The sequence below is a fragment of the Callorhinchus milii genome, unplaced genomic scaffold (genome assembly GCF_018977255.1).
Source record: "Callorhinchus milii isolate IMCB2004 unplaced genomic scaffold, IMCB_Cmil_1.0 Scaffold25, whole genome shotgun sequence".
In the NCBI taxonomy this organism is placed as follows: domain Eukaryota; kingdom Metazoa; phylum Chordata; class Chondrichthyes; order Chimaeriformes; family Callorhinchidae; genus Callorhinchus; species Callorhinchus milii.
The window spans coordinates 169,282-190,747 of NW_024704766.1; the positions used below are offsets into that span (position 1 = coordinate 169,282).

Genomic DNA, 21,466 nt, shown 5'->3' on the forward strand with positions numbered 1-21,466 from the left:
GGGTTGACAGGTGGAGAAGATGCGTTTGACTCGAGGCTCTGAGATATACTTGTTCCTCATAGAAGAAACTACGTCAACTCGTGTCATGGGCAATCGCTGTGGTATTTGTGGGCGAGGCCTCTCCGGCCGTGGACACGACAGAGTTGTCTGCCCATCGACTGGTTTCCAACCCGAGGGAGTGAGTTTTCTGGAGCTTTCTGATGGAATGTCATGTAGACGTCGAGCAGCTTCTTGACCCCAGTTTGTGTGGTTGTCACTGAAGTCACACAGAGTTATGGACCAGACACTACGATTGTGAAAGGCCAAGGGGACATGTCGTGCCTGGAGCAGTGATCAAGCGACTGGGTGATGGGGGCTGAGCCCGGAAAACTACCCTTGGCTTTTGTTGTTGGTTAAAGATCTGAATCCGGCCTCAATGTAACTCACTGTGTTCGAGCAGGTTCCACTCTGAGGCTTGGTACAATGTTCAATACAGCTCTGTGGGTCGCACTCACAGGTAAAATCTTTACAATTGATACAGGTGTGTGTTTGTGTGTATTGGATAAGTCTGAGTGTGTGTGTGTGGATGAGAGGGTGTGTGGGGGAGGTCCTGTGTGTACACGTGTGTATTCGTAGCAAAGAGTAAGAATAAAGTCAAAATGAAAAGAGAAGAAGGGAAAGATGACAAATAATTTGATACATCGTCCAATTGTGAACTATCTCACAGCGCTTCACAGGGAATTACTGTCAGGTCTAGTGACTGTTTAGCAAACGTGGCAGCCACACCGCACACAGCCAGCCAGGTTCCCTGTCAAACCAGTCACAAAGGGACCAATTCATCCAGAGGATTTGCTAAGTAAAACTGCCACCTCTTTTTGGTGGATGTAACAGCTGAACGAGAAGACAGGACCTCAGTTCAATGTCTCTTCAAAGGGACGGAACCTCCAACAATCCTGTCTTGTCCTGGGCGGCTGTGAGGAGGGCGGGTTCGAGCTCACAGCGTCTAACCCACAAGCAGAAGTGAGATGGATTGAGAGCCAGACTGAGACTCTGATGGGAAAAAAGTACATTGAACTCTTTTCTCTTCGACGTGTGTGTTTTGTTGGGCTGTTATTGCGGTAATAAAAATTGTCACGTCAATCGCTTTCTATTTTTGTGTTGTGTTTTTTCCAGTATCATCGCATGAGGTGACACATTCAGAAATGGTTATCCCAGCACCGAGGGTTTGTAATCGTTCCCGAGAGACCAAGCTCGGGAAAGACCGGGAGCAAATGGAGGGGCCTGTGGGAGGGCTGGGGAGGTCTTGATGCTACGGTAGATCCAGTAAACTAGCTGCTTGATGCCATCTGCTCCCAGTGAATGAAGGTCATATTTATGTTTATTCTGATTTCTCACATCCTGTCACTGCAACAAGTACCTGAAGTGGAGGTGGGGGGGAAGCAGTACAAGACAGTGACTGGTGGGGTCTAAAATACATAGTAGAACAGTCGTGAAAGTGAGAAACTTGCTCGACAAAATACTGATTGATTCTGATACTGTATTCAAGAGGAAGTTTGATTTTCACATAACAGGAGAGTGGATTGTAAGGGACGATGGTAACAGCAGTTGTAGTATTAACATGGACTGCATTTTGTGCTGTTTATACATGAAAATCTATGTAAATCGTGACATCACCTAAGCCGTTTGTTAATAATGTTAATAATTCACATACTTTTAAGCTAATTAAATGTTTTAGTTATAACATAAGGCTCCATCGTTGTAAGTTATATGTTATTGTGAGTTCAGTGATGATTTACTGGAGTTCAGTCAATGAAGTGTGGGCACATCATTAATTTATTCATTTTTTTGATCACCTTTTATTGCGCAAAGCATATCTTCAAGGTGCTTTTCTGTTAGGGATTGTGAAAGATTTACTGGAGTTCAGTCAATGAAGTGTGGGCACATCATTAATTTATTCATTTTTTTGGTCACCTTTTATTGCGCAAAGCATATCTTCAAGGTGCTTTTCTGTTAGGGATTGTGAAAGATTTACTGGAGTTCAGTCAATGAAGTGTGGGCACATCATTAATTTATTCATTTTTTTGGTCACCTTTTATTGCGCAAAGCATATCTTCACAGTGCTTTTCTGTTAGGGATTGTGAAAGACGCAAAAGGTAGGAGGATGAGATCAAACACAGGGATATTTTCATGTAATAATATTAATAATCCTTATGTTCCACATCGTGTAGCATCACGTCAGGACGATATCTGAAAGTTCTGCACAGGGCTTATTGTGACTGTGTGTGTCTTGTAAGAGAACTGGAAGCCAATTTGCAGTAAATTTAATTTACTACATTGGGTAATGCAATGAAAAGAATTGTAGAGATAATGAGTGTAACAATCGCGCTGCAGCTGCCAGGCTTGTAAAAACATGTTTAATAAGGAAACAAGTTCCAGCTCAACTTTACAGCAGACATCGTTAACAAATATCTTGACCCATTTTCCTTTAAAGATCATCGGGTCCTGGCTGTTGGAAAGCGTTTGACAGTTGTGAGCAGTGTGATGGCACTTTGCTTTCACTTGCAAAATCCATCACGAGTTCTTGCATATAAAATTGGGCACTGCTCACCTAGAATGTAAAACCAGCCGCAAAATTTGACTGCCTTCAATCACCTTTTCCTTCCCCCCCTCCCCCACCCCCACTCCCAATTCATCTTAGGTGCCCAGCCTCCTGACGTGAAAGTCGCTGTGTTTATATAGCTAAAACTCTTCAAACTTCGAAAGAGATAGGTGAGAAAGGACTTTGTACAAGTTTACAAGCTGCTCAGTGGGGGAGAGAGAGAGAGTGAAGCACTTTGAAATATTTCTGAACAAGCGCTGAGACTCCGAGGTACCACAAGCATATTCAGGACAGATACGTCATTCATGTACTCAGAAATGTCAGAGCACTCTGTACAGCTGACAGTAGCAGGGGGTGGGTGCACTGGGAGGATGAGATCAAATATGGCTCGGAGTCATGTTCCTGTCATGCACTGTCAAGCGCCCTGGGCTCTGCCCTGCATGAGGGATGCTGTGTAAATCCGAATTGTCAGATTTCCTGTTTCGTAATATAATGGCATATCTGATTCTGTGGTTCGTGGAAGTACGTGCAGAAGTGGTCACAAACACAATTTGCAAACAATTTTCAGGGCTTCAGGTGGAACAACATTAGTCAAATACTCATTTAAGTCTGAATATGTATTGTACAAACAAGTTAAGGGAAATGAGCAAAAAAAAATTCTGAGCAAGAAGAGGTCAGAGAAACACGAAGTTAATTCATTAAATTGTTTTGAATCGGTCTCTGAGTCAGGGTTGATGTGTGTTAGGCTCCTGTCTGCCAAGGCCTGGGGCAGTGTTTGGATTTGGAAGCAGGGGGTTAAAGCCACAAAGCAGATGGGAATATCTTCTGTTGCATTAAAAAAAAGTCATTTTTTAGTCCCCTACTGATGTGAAATGCGGTAAATATAAATTGTATTGCAGGTGAATCATGGCTTTTCCTTCCATTTGCTCCCATATGGAGTTGTGGCAGATAACATAACATAACATGTAGGAGCAGGAGGAGGCCATTCGGCCCTTCGAGCCTGCCCCGCCATTCAATCATGGCTGATCTTCTAATCTAACTCCAGCTAATAACCTGACCCTGCCTTATCCCCATATCCCTTAATCCTTTTTGCAATAAGAAACATATCTGGTGAGGTTAACATCCAGAGAAACGCAATACACTAAGGAAGTTGGGGGTCAGTGGACTGGGGAGTTAGAGAGAGCAGAACACAGTAATACTGGCAGATATAGCATAGTAAGCGCTCCGAGACACTATTCTGCATGATGGGTGCTATATAAGTGCTTGTTATAGTAATGAGGCAACAGCCATTTGAGGAGATAATAATAATCCTTGCATTTGATATAGTGCTTTTCACGTCTTCTCGACGTCCCAAAGTGCTTCACAGAATATACTGTAAAGTGAATTGACTGTATATTTGTGGACGAACGCGGCAGCCAATTGCGCACAGCAGTATCCCACAAACAGTTGTTGTGGATTGAGTGACCATATAGAAATACAACAACAATAACAACAAAATTACATTGCTAAACAGTCAGCTGTCGGGGCCAGAGCATGGGGGAGGGGTGGGGTAGGGGTGAGGGAAGGCAGAGATGTGGGAGAGAGACCAAAGGCACAGTCGAAGGGAAGGGTCTTGAGACCGGCCTTGAAAGATGCGAGGGAGGAAGCAAGGTAAAGGGACCGTGGATGGAGTTCCAGAGTGTGGGATAAATAAATAAACTATAAAATTAAATTAACTGAAAGAGAATAACTTGATTAAAGAATAATTAAAATAACAAAATAGAAAAAAGCTATAAAATTGAAACAACTGATTTTTTGGAGGAATTATTACCAACGTAAAGTGATCTGCCTATCGACAAACAACCGTGTTCCTACTTACTGCTAGGTGAACAAAGTCGTGTAGAGTAAGGAAACTTGCCTAAAGTTTTGCCCCGTCTGGGAATTGAAGCGGGTCCTCTCGCTTGTGAGGCGAATGTTCTAACCTATATGCTGCAGGACTCCCCTCTACAGTGAAATCTGGTGAAATGCTTTCAGACATTCTCTCAATGTTCTCTGGATGTCAAGGATGCTGTACCAAATGCAAGAATTAATATTATGAATTCTGATAAATTAAGCACCAATTTTTTATATCACTTGCATTTATATGTGGGCAACAATCCCCCAGATAAAATTGCTCGCTCACTTCCTGAATGGGACACCACGGAGATGTCGATGTGCGTAAATTGGTTGCTTCGTTCGCCCACAAAAACACAGTCACTCCCCTTTACCATAGACTCTGTGAAGTGCTTTGGATCGTCCTCCTGAAGTAAAAGGTGCTGTAAATAATCTAAGGATTAGTACAAGTGTATGCAGTGCCCTACCCATAGGGCTGCATTTCAGAGCACTTGAATATACTGTGTGCATAAGGTGTTTGAGACACCTTCCCAGCTGTGGAAGTTGCATGATTGAGGAAATACTTTGATATCCAATTTGGGGGATCTATGCACTGCGACTGAATGAGGCTTGCTTATTCACCTGACATTTTTGCTCAGAGAAACCAGTAAGTTTACCTGCTTCAATGCTGCACACACCACATCGTTTTCCCCGCTGCCTGTAGTCTTGTTGAAGATTTATCTTCAGAAATTTTAATGTTTAATGACTCCAAAGTTTCTGAAGTCTTTCTGGTTCCCTAGAACCACTTGTCCAAACCCCGAGCTCCGGCTCTGAGCTCGCAACAGGTCGTGTTGAGGTGATAAAACAGAAGGTGATACAACAGAGTGTCAGCTCTCTTAAAGAAGCTCTTCTGTGGCACTGCTTTGTGTGAGCTGCTGTCTGAGGAGATGTTACCTTAGAGCAAGCATTCACCTGGAGCAATGTGAGGTTACAACTCGTCTCTTAAACGGTGGATTCAGCTGAGAAAGTGTAAGTGTTTTTTAACTCCTGTGTGTAAGGGAAGGGGTGAGCGAGCTTCTGTTCTCCGTCTATAAGGATAGTTTGTCTGCGATTGTGAGGATTTTGACTTTGGAGAGGGTTGGGGGAGGAGGTGCTGTTAACCCGTGCATTGTTCGAAATGTAGTTTCTAATCCTCAGGAATGTCAGCGTTCACTTATTTTAAAGTGAGTGGTTGGGGGGTGGGTTGTCTGTGGATACTGTTTCACAGACAAAGAGATGGTGAAATCATTTAAATGCCCCAAATTCATAGTGAAGAATACCTAATGGTTGGGAACAGAAATGTGCTGGGATTGGAACATTAGCTGGGACTGCACCACAGTGGTTATAAACATACAGTGAGTTTCATTCTCTTTGGGACTTGAGCTACTGTTTGTAATGTTCCAGGAACTGAGTTGTAAACTAACAGATTTAATGATCGGACACTTTGGTTTTGTATTCAAGCTGGTTTTCACTTAGTAATAAAATAACACAGTGGCATTAGAGCACTTGTCTCGCAAGCGAGAGGACCTGGGATCGATTCCCAGGCAGCACAGGACAAAACCTTAGGCAAATTTATACTCCACACGCTTCTGTTTACCTAGCAGTAAAAAGAAACCTGGTCATTAGTAGATTGGCGGATTACCTGAAAAGGTAATAATCCCTTTATATAAAAAAGAGTGGAACTCAATCCATGGCTGTTTGTGGGACCCTGCTGTGTGCAAATGTCTGCCACATTTTGCCCACAAAATATACAGTCAATTTACTTTACAGTATATCCTGTGAAGTGCTTTGAAATGTCTCGAAGATGTATATAGTTTCTCTGTAGCTATACTTTCAAATCCTTTTAGCATTTTAATGCTACAAGGCAAATGGAGCAGCCTGTTTGCATACAGCAACATCCCACAAACAGCTCTGAAGTGAATGACCAGTTTAATCCGGGGGATTGCCAGCCACGACATAAAACGTGGGTAAAATGGCGCTATGTGGAAAGAGAAGAAAGTTTCTCTCTGCTAGGTTCCTGGCAGGGTTGGCCCATGGAAAATAACATCACATGATCACACCCAACTCACAAGAACAACCCAACAACAAAATTACATTTATAGAGCGCCTTTCACGTCGGGAGGACATCCCAAGGCGCTGGACAGTCAGGGGTCAGGACCCGAGCATGGGGAGGGTTAGTGCAGTGGTGAGGGAAGGCAGAGAGGTGGGAGGGCAACTGAAGGCACGGTCGAAGAGAAGGGTCTTGAGACCGACCTTGAAGGAGGCAAGGGAGGAAGTGAGGTGAAGGGACTGTGGAATGGAGTTCCAGAGTGTGGGGGCAGAGAGGCTGATTGTAGGGCGGGTCGGGTGGGAGACATGGAGCAAGCCGGAGCCCGCTGAATGGAGGGAGCGGGCAGGTTGGTTGAGAAGCAAATTGATCTGATATTTCTCTTTCGCTGCTCGCTCTGGACATTGGCCACGGGATTATATTTTGCCTGATCACGAATGTCCATTTTAAACTTTACCTCCATGGACACGTTTGCCATGAAACTAACACATTCTTACCACAATATTTAAAAAGAACTCTTTGTCTGCACTCCTATGTGGCTTTCTATTTAAACAGCACAGGTAAATTAATCTGTTACCTAACCTTCTTACTCTAATCAGGTGTTAACCCTCTGGCAACAGAGTTTTCAGGGCCAACCCATGGCCAACATATAACATTCATCCTGTGCCATGGTTCCCCTTGTCACCCTCGAGCACAGATATCTTCTCACTCGGCTCAAGTTAATGCTGCAAACCCTGGGTGTTTGGAGTCAGCGCTCTCAATGATGAGCACCGTGACTGTATCTGGTTTAAAACCGGTTTAATAGCATTAATCACAACACTCTTTGTTTTCCCCGAGTCTTGGCTCCTGCCAACCTGCGTGTAAAACTCTCCAGATAGGCAAATGAGGTACTGAAGTCTGGGCAGATTCCATTGCAGACACAGGGAAATATTCATGTATAGGGGCTTCCATGGAAATCTCTCTAGATCTGGGCGGGACAAGATGTGGCCAATGTGTGGCTCAACCTCTCACACTGGCCATGGTCTGGTCCCACACGCAGAGAGTTCAAGGTCGTGTTGATTCTAACCATTGAGTGTAGGAGCTCTGGATACCAGATAACCAAGCTCACATTGACAATATCGTTCAATTTATGGATTATCGGCAAAGCTACGGAAAAAGTAGTTACCAATCTGGAGAAGAGAGATTCAGTGGCTTCTGCGCACTTGCCTTCCTCGGTCTGTTCTGACCAGTAACAGTTACATTGGCTATGTTTGTACTACTTATCCACCAGATCACAGTGGGGTGAGAGATCATCTGATCACCACACATGCAATGGTGTAAAGATTTGTTTTTCACACACGGACTTGTTGGAATATGGAATACTTTACACCAAATTGTTTTTGAAACCAAATCTGTGGTAGCAATGGAATTGGATAATCATTTACAGAGATATATGAAACTGCCGACACCCTTATGATTTAGAGGGGAGTGTAAGTAGTTGATTCAGAATCAGTAATAATTGAATGAATGACCTCTGAAAGTTGTTAAAGACAAACTGGATAAATATACTGGCATTATCACCTTAGTACCTGTAGCATGTGCAGAGTAGTAACTACTTGTCAAATAATAAACTTTGTTTATTCTCTGCTGCAAAACAAAACTTTTCCAAGCTGGAAAAGTACTGGTTCACATCTCCTGACGACAGTTACCCACAACCATGAAAGCACGGAAAGAAGAGATGAAATGAGCTAAGGGACGTCTTTGTCCCAGTGCTTGTGATTATGCATTTACTTGTTGAGCTTTGTAAATTCTTTTACAGAAATCTTCCAAATCTGCTATTCACAGTCTGACTTGTTTCTCGTTTGCTCCCAGCAACACATTCCATACCTCAACCACTTTAGCTTTGACAATCCGAGTGTTTCTGCTCTCTCTGAGCCAGCTTGGGGGGTGGGGGGGGGGGGTAAAATTCCCATGTGACTGTTAGAAAAGGGAAGCAAGTTTCTCCTGGTTAACAAATCCATCAGATTAAGTGGTTTGCCACTTTATGGCTGTTAACAATATTTATTAACAAAAATAATCCTTGGATCTGATACGTCTGCCTGCCATGCTGTGTCAGAGGGCTTTAATGGATTTTAAGGTGTGCGAGCTAACCGCCTAACAAACTAACAAATGACTTGACTTGAAATCTGTCAACGTGTTTCAATGGCCAAATTTCTGGCTTTTTTTTATAGCTCTGCTTTTCCCTCTTTCAGTTGTTGTACAATCTCCATTTTCGAGATTCCGTGAAATTTTAGGACCTGTCTTGAGGGAAGTTTCCCCCCCAATCTTTGTTTCTCTGAACTGATTGAGTAAATATCTCAATTATATTTCACTAATTTGCAGTGGCTGCCATTATTTTATTTTGTTTTACAAGTTATTTTGATTTCTGTACAGTCTAAAGCTCCTCAAAGTGTCTCCAAACCTGAACACTGTATCTTATACATACAAAACCTCTACAAGTTTCTGACTTGTCTCTACCTGTTGCCTCTGAACTGCTAGATTAATCAGTGACTCAAGGGCATCAATTTTACATTGTGGCTTGCAAATGAGGAAGTTCGGAGGAATATTTTTCACAGGCAGAGAGGGCCGTATTGCCGGGAGTGCTGTTTGAGACACAATCCCTATTGGCCTCTGACAGAGAACTGGATAGACATCTAAAAAAGAGTCACATACAGGGGGGAAGGCATGGGAAGGGCAGAGGGGGGAGGGCAGAGGGTGGAAGGCAGAGTGGGGAGAACAGGCAGTAGCGGGCGGAAGGGGAGTTGGTGTTTGTTGAAGGGCAGGTAAACGGCACTGAAAGGATTGCTCTTGAGATGCAGGTTAACAGCTGAATGGGAGGATTCCCTGCCCCCAGTGACTGCCCTGCTCTTCCAAGTCCTGCCAATGAGCCAGGCTGTGCTGTGTTGTCATCAGCAGTGCCCTGGAATACTGTAGACCTGCCTGGCTCAGGAACCAGACTAGAGACCGTTACAGAGGGCTGGCTCGATTCTGACATTCTGTAGCTGAAAATATGTCACCTTGGAACCAGTTTGGCTCCCGCCTATCTCCCTCCGAGAAGGGATCTTGGTTGAGCAAAGCAAATTATCAGACAGATCTCACCTGCTGAGACAGATTTGATAGGCAGAGACAGGCCATCGCCTGAGCTGGGTGATGTTTATGTGGTTCCTATTGGAGCCTGGTCTCCTGCTGCTGAGGCTCTCTTTCACTCTCTCGCTGGTTACCTTGTTCTGACAATTTATCACAGAAACTAACCGTGTGCCGGGGCTACTGCATGCAGCACTAACCGGAAAATTGACAGGTACTGAATTTCAAGTTGTGGCGTTTTGCCCATAAGTGTTTTGAGACATCTTGAAGACGTGATAAGGCGCTATATCAAATTCAAGGATTATTATTTTTATTAATACTGATTAAACAATAAATTTTAAAAGATTAAAAGTTTCCATCGGTGAGTGAAATATCAACCTTTCTGCATCTCTTAATTTGCCCTTTCCCACTTGGGTGATTCCCGCCCAACACGGAATGTAAACAGCTGGTCTACATTTAGTGACTGTGTCGGTCAAACAAGAAACCCAGGTTTTGAACTTTATCAATTGATGCCAACTGAGTGAGACTCAAATCCGCACTTGTCAGATGTCTAATGATCGACTGGTGACTATCTCCTTCGTGGAGGTGGGGTGAGGAGGAAGAAGTTACCGCAGTTTCCCTGGAGCTGGACTGGCTCCAATGTGACATATTTTCCTTCATTGTCGGTAAAGTCAATAAACTTGAACAATGGAATAACCTCACATTGCAGGTGTTTAAACCCTTTATATTGAGCAAACATGTACCGTGTTTTTTGTACTTCTCCCTCCCCTCCTGTATTGAAATAACATTCCACAATAACCTTACGTCTTACATTATTCATCCTTTTGCTTGCTTCTCCACCTGATACCTGTCCTGCGCTCACAGCTCAGGGCGTGTCATATTCTTCTGAGCCAGATCTTCTCTCTGGTTTGATTCCCCTCCTGATAGTAATCAACTCCTGTTATTGAGAGTGTGAATTGACAGTGTTTGTTGTACTATCTGTGCTTCCAGCCTATGTCTGAACTCCTCAGTCACCAACAGCAAAACTACAAGTACGTGTAAGTCTGATTCCACTTTGATATTCCACATTCTCAAATCTGCTTTCAGAACCAAAGAAGCCTTTTCTCTTGTAGGGCTTTACTCTCTGTAGGGCTTTACTCTGTAGAGCTTTACTCTGTAGAGCTTTACTCTGCGTAGAGCTTTACTCAGTGTAGAGCTTTACTCTGTGTAGGGCTTTACTCTGCAGACCTCTGTAGAGCTAACTGCTTAGGCACTGCCCACCACTTCACACACACATTTTTCTTAATCTGTTATCTGTTTCAAATGCTTTTCTGTACTTTGTATCAGTCATTGGTTTCTTTTTATGTCTCACATCCTGTTAACCCATCTCAAAAAGTCACCAACATCTGATCGTTTTCTCAAGCCTCATTTTTTTAATTAAAACACTGTTTGGGTGAGATAAGGGTTAATAATATAATAATAATAATAATCCTTGCATTTGATATAGCGCTTTTCACTTCAGGAGGACGTCCCAAAGCGCTTCACAGAACACACTGTAAAGTGAATTGACTGTATAATTGTGGGCGAACGCGGCAGCCAATTGCGCACAGCAATGTCCCACAAACAGTCGTAGATTGAAAATGACCAATTTAATTATTGTTTTGGTTTTGGAGGGATTATTATTAGGCTCTGTGTGGAGTAAGGAAACTTGCCCAAGGTTTCGCCCTCTGCCTGGATTGAACTCAGGTCTCTCACTTGCAAAGCGAGTGCTCTAACCACTGAGCTACAGGACTCCACTCTATCTCTGGCTACTTACCTCGCTCTCGATAAATCCACCCAAATAATTTTCTTGCATTTTATTTGCTGATTTCAGTTGACATGTGAAATACTACTTCATCTGGTCTCCGTGATAGTTAAACTTCCTGGGTGTCTGACAAAGTCCGAAGTCTTGAATCCCTTTATTACTCTTCTAAGATCTCTAATGCAGCAACTGACCTTTTTAAAGTGAAATGAAGTTCCCCAAATATGCCCTTAACCTTGTCCTAGTAGCAAATGGTTTGATAACTAAACTTTGCCTGGTCTGCTCTATCCCCAAACAGTGGGAATGGTTTTGATTTTACAGAATGGAGAGCAAAAATGTATTTGCCTGGAAATGAAATTAATCATTGATAACAGAGAATTATAATATAATAATAATCCTTGCGCTTGATATAGCGCCTTATCATGTGTTCGAGACAGCACCTGTTAACCCTGCATGCCAAGGCCCTAATGGGGAGGGTGAGCCTAGCTGGACAAGCAGTGGGAAAGCTTGTGAAACAGTGCTCTCAATGACAAGTTAGCGGTTTAGCTGGTTAGACTCCAGCAGTTACCCCAAAACACACTGTGGGCTCCCCAAGTCTTGGCTCTTGCCAACCTGCGTGTGATACTTTTGGAGGCATCAAATGCAGGTTTGGAGACTGAAGCTCAGTAATGGACACCCAACTGACCAAAAAACAAATAAATTCTCCTGTCCCTCTAACTGCTTTATCATTCAATATTTAACACTGACTCTGAGATACTATATATGGATGGAGCGAGGGGTGGGTGCGGGGGCTGGGGGAGGGAGTCTGCAGCTGGAGTAACCCACACACTACCTTGTGATAAGTAAGAATCTTCTGTCTGTTTCAGAATAAATCATCTTTGAAGAGTTGAAGTGAAAGGGAAAGATGAGAATTCTGACACCAAAGATGTCCCTGACGTCAGGTGGGGAGACTGCTGTGTGGAGCCTGTGTGTCACTGCCCCGAGGAGCCCAGGGCTGTTTGTGTTGGAATCTCTGGCTAGTCACCAATCTCTCTGGTTGTTCAGTTGTTGTTGGATGGAGTTAGACGCTGTTGGGAAATCTTTGAAAGCTGCAAAGCTCAGCGTGAAGATTGAGCAAGGGCAGAGGGAAACAGGCCATTTGACCCAACTAGTTTGTGCCATCTGTAGAAGCCTCCACCCCTCCAATTCCCCTCATACACCCTCTATTCCCTTTTCTCACGTAAGCGTGAAATTTTCTCTTGATGCATTGATGATTGACCAAACATATTGCTACAGGCCTGGATCTGTAATTAATTCAAGTAATTAAGTCATTAACTTAGCAGAATTGTATCCCAGCCACTGAGAGAGATTGTGACTGGAAGAGTTTTATTTTGACACTGACTGTTACCGGTCTCAGTGGAGACAGATGTTCACTTTTCTATCTCTCCAATTCCAGCATCAGGACATCAGGACCCATCTCAACACTTCAGACCCCATCCATACCTTCCAGAATGACAGCGAGGCAGCTTTCTGTGTTTCCTTAGAACGTATTTCATTGCTTGACATGGGGAACAAGTGGTGGGTGGGAACAGTGTAATAATGATAATAATAATCCTTGCATTTGATGTAGAGCATTATCATGTCTTCGTGATGTCTCAAAGCGCTTCACTGGATACACTATAAAGTGAATTGACTGTGTATTTTGTGGGCGAAAATTGTATCATTGTTTCCATCTAATTTTAGTGACAAATAAGAAGAAGATATTTTTTGCCGTTGCTTTCATTACAATGTTGGTCATCACTTTCTTTCCAAAGTTGAAAGACACCAACTGGTGAGTTGCGTGCAGCCAAAATGAAGGGTTTGGGGACTGTTTACAGAGAGCTTTACCTGCTTCTTATCTCATGTTCTTGCTGATTGAAAGCTCAATCTGGTCTCCGTCCCATCTTCCAGCCTCTGGCGTCTCTGGTCAGATGGTTGAAGATTCAGACGCCAAGTTGAGTCTGTTTGTTACAATAATAATCATCTGTTATACTCTTTGCACTTTATCGCAGGGTAGAAATTTGTATTTTGTAGGCAAATGTGGCAGCTGATTTCCACAGATCAACATTCCACGAGCAGCCTGAACTATAGGATCAGTGTTTTCTGGGAGAATGTTGGCCAGGACACCACGAGAGAGAAACTCCCTTCTCTTTTGAGATGATGTAACAGGTTTCAACAATACAAACAAAATCTGAACTCGCTGTCGTTGTCCAGTCACTAAATGACCAAACTGGCTGGAAAAGTCACAGGTCACAGATTAGCTGACCTCAGAGGGGGTACCAGCCGGTCAGGGCTTCAGGACCGACTGCATCGATCACGTGATCGAGTGGCTTGCCATGGAGGATGTTAATAAAACATAATAATAATCCTCACATTTGATACAGTGCCTTATCATTGGGACATTGGGGGGACATAATAATAATAATAATAATAATAATGATAATAATCCTTGCATTTGATATAGCACTTTTCACATCTTCTAGATGTCTCAAAGCGCTTCACAGAGTATGCTGTAAAGTGAATTGACTGTATATTTGTGGGCGAAACGCGGAAGCGAATTGCACACAGCAATGTCCCACAAATAGTCGTGGATTGAAAATGACCTGTTTATTATTGTTTTGTTTTTGAGGGATTATTATTAGGCTCTGTGTGGAGTAAGGAAACTTGCCCAAGGTTTCGCCCTCTGCCTGGAATTGAACCCAGTTGTCTCGCTTGCAAGGCGAGTGTTCTAACCAATGAATTACAGGACTCCACGGACATCTCAAAGTGTAGTGACTATATTTTGTAGACAAACGTGCCAGCTAATTTGTACACACCAATGACATCAGCCATCTGGAAAATCAGTATCTGGGGGATTGTTGACCAGACACTGGGAGAAAAAGAAAAACTTCCTACTCTATGGAATCTTTAATATCTCCCTGAGTAGACACAGACACAGATGGGACCTTGATTTAACATCTCATCCGAAGGACAGCACTTCTGACAGTGCTGCACTGTGGAGAGACCTAGACTGTGAGCTCAACATGATTAGGCAGTCATCAGGGATATGATTCAGATTCAAACCAAGAGTTCAGGTGTGTGGAAATTAATCCAGGTGTATTTCCATACACATCTGAATTCTTGGTACTTTGGTTTGGATGCTCTAAAGAATGGGTTTTGCGGGGTCAGACACCTGGTTGAGGTATGATCTCTCTCTTTCTAGGCATACAGAAGAAATGAAGGTATGCCACAAAGTAGATTGGGGCAAAAGCATCAGCTTGGAGTTTACAAAGTAAGTAGCTCTTCGTTTCTCGTTTAAAACCCACCCTCAGGATTTAATTGTTACCGAACGTCTCTGATTTGACCTTTGATTCTTGCCTTTTGTTCTGCAGTTCCTCAAGAAATTCTGAGTTATTCCTGAAGTCAGGGAATACCCATCTCAAGAAGCAAAACCTTTCAATCCTTCAACTGCCGTATGGCATTAAAGGGAATGGTGAGTCCTGATCCTTGCCTGGTTCCTGTCTGATTGTGTGAAGCCTTGTCTGTGCCTCATTTCTGGAATTCTCTCCCTCAACCCTCCCACTTGCCACCTCCTCCATTTTTAGATCATGCCTTAAGACCTTCCTCTTCGACTGTGCTTACAGTCACCTCCTCCCTCCCTTCCCCGACTCATCATTAGCAGTGTGAACAGTGTGGTCCTGGGAGGGTGTCCTTCCTTCCCTTTAGACTATCTAGGGTTGGTTTGGATTCCAGTAGCAGCAGCGCTGTGAGGAAACAAAAACTGTCTAATGCAGTGATTAATGTGCGGGGAGGACAGGGGACTATTATAATTTGCTTCCAAGTTATTATCTTTAAATATACAAATATTGGACTGAATATGAACCTAGCAGCCAGCTTTGTACACAGCGACATCTCACACCCAGCCACGGAGTGAGTGATTGATTGTGTTTGAGGGATTGTCGGCCAGGACACCGGGAGAAACTCGATGATCCTCTGTTTGCTGTTGTCAACATTGTCCTCTTGTTCCAGAGGTGTTAATCAACAAGATATTGGACCTAATCCCTGCCGACATGCCGAAGAGCATCCACAGGTAAACTCTCACACCCCATATCTCCTGGTCGCACCTCAAGACTCTGCTATTGGTCTCAGTGCCTTGGAACAACCTCCTGATGTGAAAGGCGCTACACATATATAATCTGTTATTGTTATCGGCCAGATGTTATTTAGGAGGAAATTGTAAATTTCTGTGAATCCAAATCTCAGATGTGAGCTGAAACTTTGAATGACATTTGCTGTTCAGTCCAGGTGAAGACACAGAATGAATTCACCACAAAAAATCTGAAACTAAGACCTTGTGTTCAGAATTATGAGTCCAGGTTAGTGGCTCGGGGCAGCTCAAGTTGGCAATTGTTGGCCACCTGGACTAGATGGGCTTGGACTAAGTTGGTTGAACATTCTTCTTTAGCGGCTTGAATGACAAGAGCATCACGTGGTGCATTAGATAGAAAAAATTCTTGCGTCTGTAACATTGGAAATCTCTCAAAGTGCTTCACAATAACGAATGCCAAGTGTAGTGACTGTGTAGGCAAAGGAGCTGTCCTGATCAGAAATGTCCCAGGATTGTACCCTGGACTGAGATCGGGTGGAATTGAGTGTTAAACTATCTCCGGTGACCTTAGGGTTGAGAAAGGATAATTGTCACTCATTTGTCCAGCTACCAATGAGTGACCACAGATAAAGTCTGATCATGAGAAACGTCCACTTCAGTTTGTACATTGTTAGCGTTTTGAAGATTGGTTGAGGCCATTAAACAAAACCTAGGACGAGGGTAGGCTGGTTGTCAGGAAGGATGGTCAGAAGGTGCTTCTCCATTGATCTCTCGTTATCTTGTGATTCTTCGCACTCCAGTCGGTGTGTGATGTGCAGTCACGACATAGAGGGTTTTACTGTCTGACCGAAGTCATCTCTGTTTTGCCAGGCTGCCGTGTAAGACGTGTGTTGTCATTGGCAATGGGTACATTCTGAAAAACAGCTCCCTCGGAGCGAAGATCAACACATATGATGTTGTCATCCGGTAAGAATTCTTCCCATCGTTTCCGTCTGTCCCACAAAGTCTCTGTCAGCGTCCTTCACACTGCCCCTCACAATGCCCCTCACATTGTCCTCACACTGCCCCTCACACTGCCACTCACACTGCTCCTCACTGCTGCCCTCTCACTGTCCCTCACACTGCCTCTCACACTGGCCCTGACATTGCCACTTGCAAAGTTCCTCACACGGTGTCTCTATCATCTCAGAATAAATAACGGGCCAATTAGAGGCTTTGAAAAGGACGTCGGCAACAAAACCACTTTGCGTTTGTTTTACCCCGAGTCAGCGATTGCCAACCCCAGCCGTGAGGACAACCTCGACACCCTGCACGTCTTCGTGCCCTTTAAGGTGGGGGACATTCAGTGGCTGAAGACAATTCTGTATCATGAACCAGCGGTGAGTATTGCCTGACACTGACTGAGGCCCCTAAACACCGGCACAGACTGGTTGGGCCGAATGGCCTATTTCTGTCCCGTAACATTCCCTGTAACTGTATGAAACGATGCTTCAACCTAACATTTCCTCATGGAGACAGAGCTGTGCGGGATTGGGCAATTGTGATGTTGACAGCACTGGTTGGGAATGCGGCAACAAGAGGAATAATCAGGGGAATCCAAGGAAAGTGGGAAATCTAAAGGGAATGCTGGGATGATTTATGAAGTTGAATGATCTGGGAACATTTCACAAGTGAACACTGTCACGTGTGGTAACTGTATCTGTTGCTAAGCAGTTATTTTTTACATTAAAGCTTAATAAACAGCCGCTGAGGTTAATGTGCAACTAATCTACAGGATTGTTCGGCAGGAGAGACTTGGAGAAACTCCCTTCTGGGGTCACATTGCCTCAGGGATTTGCTGCCACCTCACTGTCTCTACCGTCACACCCTCTCCCCGTCCTTCGGGAATCATCCCCCTGGCATCATCCTCAAAGCTTCCGCCTCAATATTACCCCAAGTAACATAGTCCTGGTTCTGCTCGGAATGGCACAGGCTAGTGAGGGCAGTGATTGGCCAGGGCTGGGCTGTGGATTGGAATAGTCGACATGTGAGATTTTACTAGTAAAGATCAACACACAGTAGTGCCATGGGATCTTTGACGTCCTCCAATGATGTAGTGCTCATCCCCACCGCCCCCCACCTCCAGTGCTGGTCTGTGAGCTCAATCCCACAACTGTCCAACCTGAAGAGGAGAGTGTGAGCGAGGGAGCCTGGCTGAACCTCCAAGTTATAATAATAATCCTTGCATTTGACATACAACAACAACTTGCACTTATATAGCGCCCTCCATGCCAGCTAGTGTCTCAGAGCGAGAGATGTAGCGCCTTATTATGTTGTTGAGACATTTCAAAGCGCTTCACAGAATATATTGTAAAGTGAATTGACTGTATAATTTGTGGTTGAAACACAGAAAACAATGGCACACAGCAGTGGAAATATTATACAGTACTATATAAATATAGTAATAATAAGAGAATGGGATAAATATTAACCTTATTGATGGCTGTGAAGTTGAAGGAGAAAAAAATTCAGTTTTTTAAAAGCAGTGAAATTGCGCTTGATTGCAGATTTTTGAAAAAAAAAGCTTAAAAAAGGTCAGAGTTTGAGTAAATAGTCCTGGTTTAGTGTTGTCTTGTGTATGTAGTTGGTTTGCAGGTGCACCTATTGTCAAGAAGGCAGAATACACACTCCACCCACATGCATGTATTCACTGCTTTTTCGCCTCTCTACCTGAATTCTGTCATTGAGCCATCAATATAAAAGGTGCATTAGTCAAACAAAACCTAATCAGACGCCCGGTGCCTCAATGAGGTTGCTGCCTCGCCCACTGGCTGCTATTTGCCCAAGTGTAAGCTGAATAAACACCTCATCAGGCAGAGAGATGGAGCTCATAGAGAGAGAGAGACTCTGGTTAGCAGTGAGGGACAGGTGGTGCCAGGGACAAAGAGAGGGAAAAGCTGCTTTCAGAGAGAGAGAAAATCCTTAATTATCTCTTTAATTCATAAGAGGTTAGGACTGTGAGTAGGTACCAAGCTGCCATGCTCTCAAACACCAAACGCCTTCAGTGAAGTGGATTGGCTGCCGCGTTTTGCCCACAAAATAGTGTAGATTTGGCTGATAATAATAATAATCCTTGCTTTATTTATTTATTTATTTATTTATTGCACTTTATCATGTCCTTGAGGCATCTCAAAGGCTTCACAGAATATACTGTAAAGTTAATTGACTGTATTTTGTATATTATATGTAAATTCTTGACTGTTCACTATCAAAAACATTTTGTTCCAGTTTCTGCAGGGATTCTGGAAGCTTCCGCCCTCAGCCTTCAGGACAAATTCCTCCAATTTTCGCTTACTGAACCCCTACTACATGCACCAAGCCGCAAAAGATTTTCTGAAGCTCAGCCCTTTGCAGGTAGGGCCTTGTCCTCACACACGTTTCTGTGAGGTTACTACAACAACTTGCATTTACACAGTGCCCTTCACATGGGGGAAGCTTCCTCGAGTGCTGGATAACCCAGAGGTTACTGTTCCCTGATAAATATTTGTCTCATTCTTTCTTCCTCAAGTGCTGATGCACGGTTCTCCACTCCACCTCCAACCCCCACCACACATGTCACTCCCCCTTCCTGCTCGCTCCCCCGCTCGCTCCGTCCCCGCATGTTACTCCCTCATCCTCCCCCTCTCCCCCAACTCCACATTGTCACTCCACCCCCTGCTTCCCCCCCCACCTGTCACTCCCCTGCTCCCCACTCTCCCCCCAGCTAGCCGCTCCCCCACCAGCTAGCTACTCCCCCCACCAGCAAGCTGCTCGCTGTTGATTCCACTTCCACGTGACCTGATGACCAGGAAGTCGGCCATTTTGTCGTGCTGCACATTAGCCGACACGCAGAACAGTGTTCCTTTAACATCGATTAATAGATGGTTTTGTTGTTATAATCTACCTGTCCGAAAATGATTTCTTTATCTCGCCCATGTTTCATTGCTCTGTCATTCACATTCTTTCTCTTTGTTTCAGCCACCTTCTCTCTCTCTTTCTCTCAGTCTGTCCATCGCTTCTATTACCCTTCAATCCCCCTCTCTCCCCTTGTCACAGAGAGGACATCAGCCGACCACTGGGTTCCTGGCTATCATCATGGCCCTGAATTACTGTGATCAGGTGCACATCGCTGGCTTTGGCTACCCATTCAATGACCTCAATGGCCTGATTCACTACTATGATCAGAGGAATATGAAAACAATGTCTGTGAGTGAGAGTGTTTGGGTCTTGTTCTCGAGTTAGTAAAAATGTGGATTTGGGTTAGAAACTCCAGTATCTCTTCTCGGTGAATGAATCCAACATGAATCAAACTCAGTGTCTCACGTCCGTTCATCAGCTCGTGTCCGTGACCATCGTTTCTGCTGTTTCTCTTCACTGTTTTTGCTTTTTAGTAATTGTGTTTTGTTATTTCCAGGGCCCGGAGCACAATGTTGGACACGAGGATGTGTGCCTGAGGAGGCTGGCACACCTTGGAGCCATCAAATACCTGACAGATTTATGACAATTCTCTGATTTTTCACGTCAGTTTTTTTTATAACAATATTGGAGTCAAATTTTGTAGCATTTCTCAATCGGACCAAAAAATCCTGAGTCTGGGGAGGGGGGACCTCCACCCCCCCCCCCCCAGCAAAGCAGGATTCAACAGGGAATTCCTCCGGCTTCAACCATGCATGGGACCTCCGACTCAGTCTGGGTTTCCCATGGGGCTTGGTGTGTCCTCTGATCCTGGATGGGGGTCATGGTCTCTCAGGCACTCGTTTCCAATGGTAATGGATCTGAGGGATGCTATTGGGTGTACGTTCCTCTCGGGTAATATGTCTGATATTTCTTGGGTTAATTAGCATAACATATGGGTTAAACACCCACAGATTATATCCTATTGTAATAATTCCCATTATGATGAGCTCCATCATTTCCTTGGTTCCCTTGTCTGGACTCTATGCTCTGCTCAGGGTATTGAGGGATATAGAGAAAAGGTGGATCAATGCACTTAGGTACAGATCAGCCATGATCTAATTGAAGGTGGAACAGGCTCAAGGGTCTGAATGGCCTCCTGTTCCTATGTTCCTTGCAGCTGATCCTCCTGATCGGCTAAGTATTTGCTGATGAAAATCACCCGGAAATCGGCTTTTTACAGAGAGATTCTTGGCATAGGCCACTGGTTCAGGGTTGTAACTCAGGAAAATAACAAAAATCTGTACATTTGTCATGTTCTGAGGAGAGTGAAAAGCACTTCACAAGGTTTACTGTAAAATATCTGTATTGTGTTCACAGACAAACATGGCAACTAATTTGCATACAGAAAGATTGTGGTATGTAAATGGTGTACATTGTCTATTATGTTCATTGTCTACTATATTCACCTACATATCTTACAATAAATACATTTACAGTAAACCCTGTTATGTGCTTTGAAAAGTCCTCCCTTTAGTAAAGGCATCAAATACAAAGGATTGATTATATTATGTCTAATAAACTATTCAGGTCTGTGAGTCCAGTGTTTATCTCATGGATTCTTGGCCAGGACACCCGGATGGAAATTCCCATCTCTTTTCAAGTTTTACTGTGGGATCTTCAAAGTTCTCTTGAATAGGAAACAGATAGATGCTTGGTTTAACATCTCATCTGAAGGCTGGTGGCTGCTCCCAGCTGGAGCGTCAGCCTGGACTGTGTCAGTTCAGAGTCCTGGTGCAGGGCTTGAACCCACAACCTTCTGACTCGGAGGAGAGAGTGTGACCAACTGAGCCAGATTGACACCTAAAGACTGCCCAGTGATATTGGGAGTGTTTCACTCAATGGGTAACTGTTCTTTATTCAGAGCAATGCCCACTTGCTGTCTCAAATGGCTCCATTGATAGTGTCTGTGATGAGGGTGGGGCAGCCAGGTTCTTTGTCTCATGGGAAAGTTTACTGGTTGGTGGGGAGTTTGTTTCCTTGTTTACATTG

The 21,466-nt window shown here is 44.0% G+C and overlaps 1 protein-coding gene across 6 annotated transcripts; it reads left to right on the forward strand.

Moving 5' to 3' along the window:
• The first annotated feature begins 4,858 nt into the window (after positions 1 to 4,858).
• On the forward strand, positions 4,859 to 20,089 carry LOC103180245 (CMP-N-acetylneuraminate-beta-galactosamide-alpha-2,3-sialyltransferase 4-like). 6 transcript variants are annotated; one of them, XM_007895984.2, is made up of 13 exons: positions 4,859 to 5,096; positions 5,230 to 5,458; positions 10,608 to 10,654; positions 12,264 to 12,338; positions 13,120 to 13,207; positions 14,618 to 14,686; positions 14,787 to 14,887; positions 15,424 to 15,484; positions 16,373 to 16,468; positions 16,692 to 16,881; positions 18,770 to 18,895; positions 19,577 to 19,726; positions 19,935 to 20,089. In XM_007895984.2, the coding sequence occupies exons 4-13, from the start codon at positions 12,302 to 12,304 to the stop codon at positions 20,019 to 20,021; spliced, it is 1,005 nt and encodes a 334-aa protein (XP_007894175.2). In that variant the 5' UTR covers positions 4,859 to 5,096; positions 5,230 to 5,458; positions 10,608 to 10,654; positions 12,264 to 12,301; the 3' UTR covers positions 20,022 to 20,089. The 6 variants fall into 6 exon arrangements, with proteins under 6 accessions (XP_007894175.2, XP_007894176.2, XP_007894177.2 ...); XM_007895985.2 differs by lacking the exon at positions 5,230 to 5,458; XM_007895986.2 differs by lacking the exon at positions 5,230 to 5,458 and having other exon boundaries at positions 10,608 to 10,648.
• Positions 20,090 to 21,466: the final 1,377 nt, after the last annotated feature.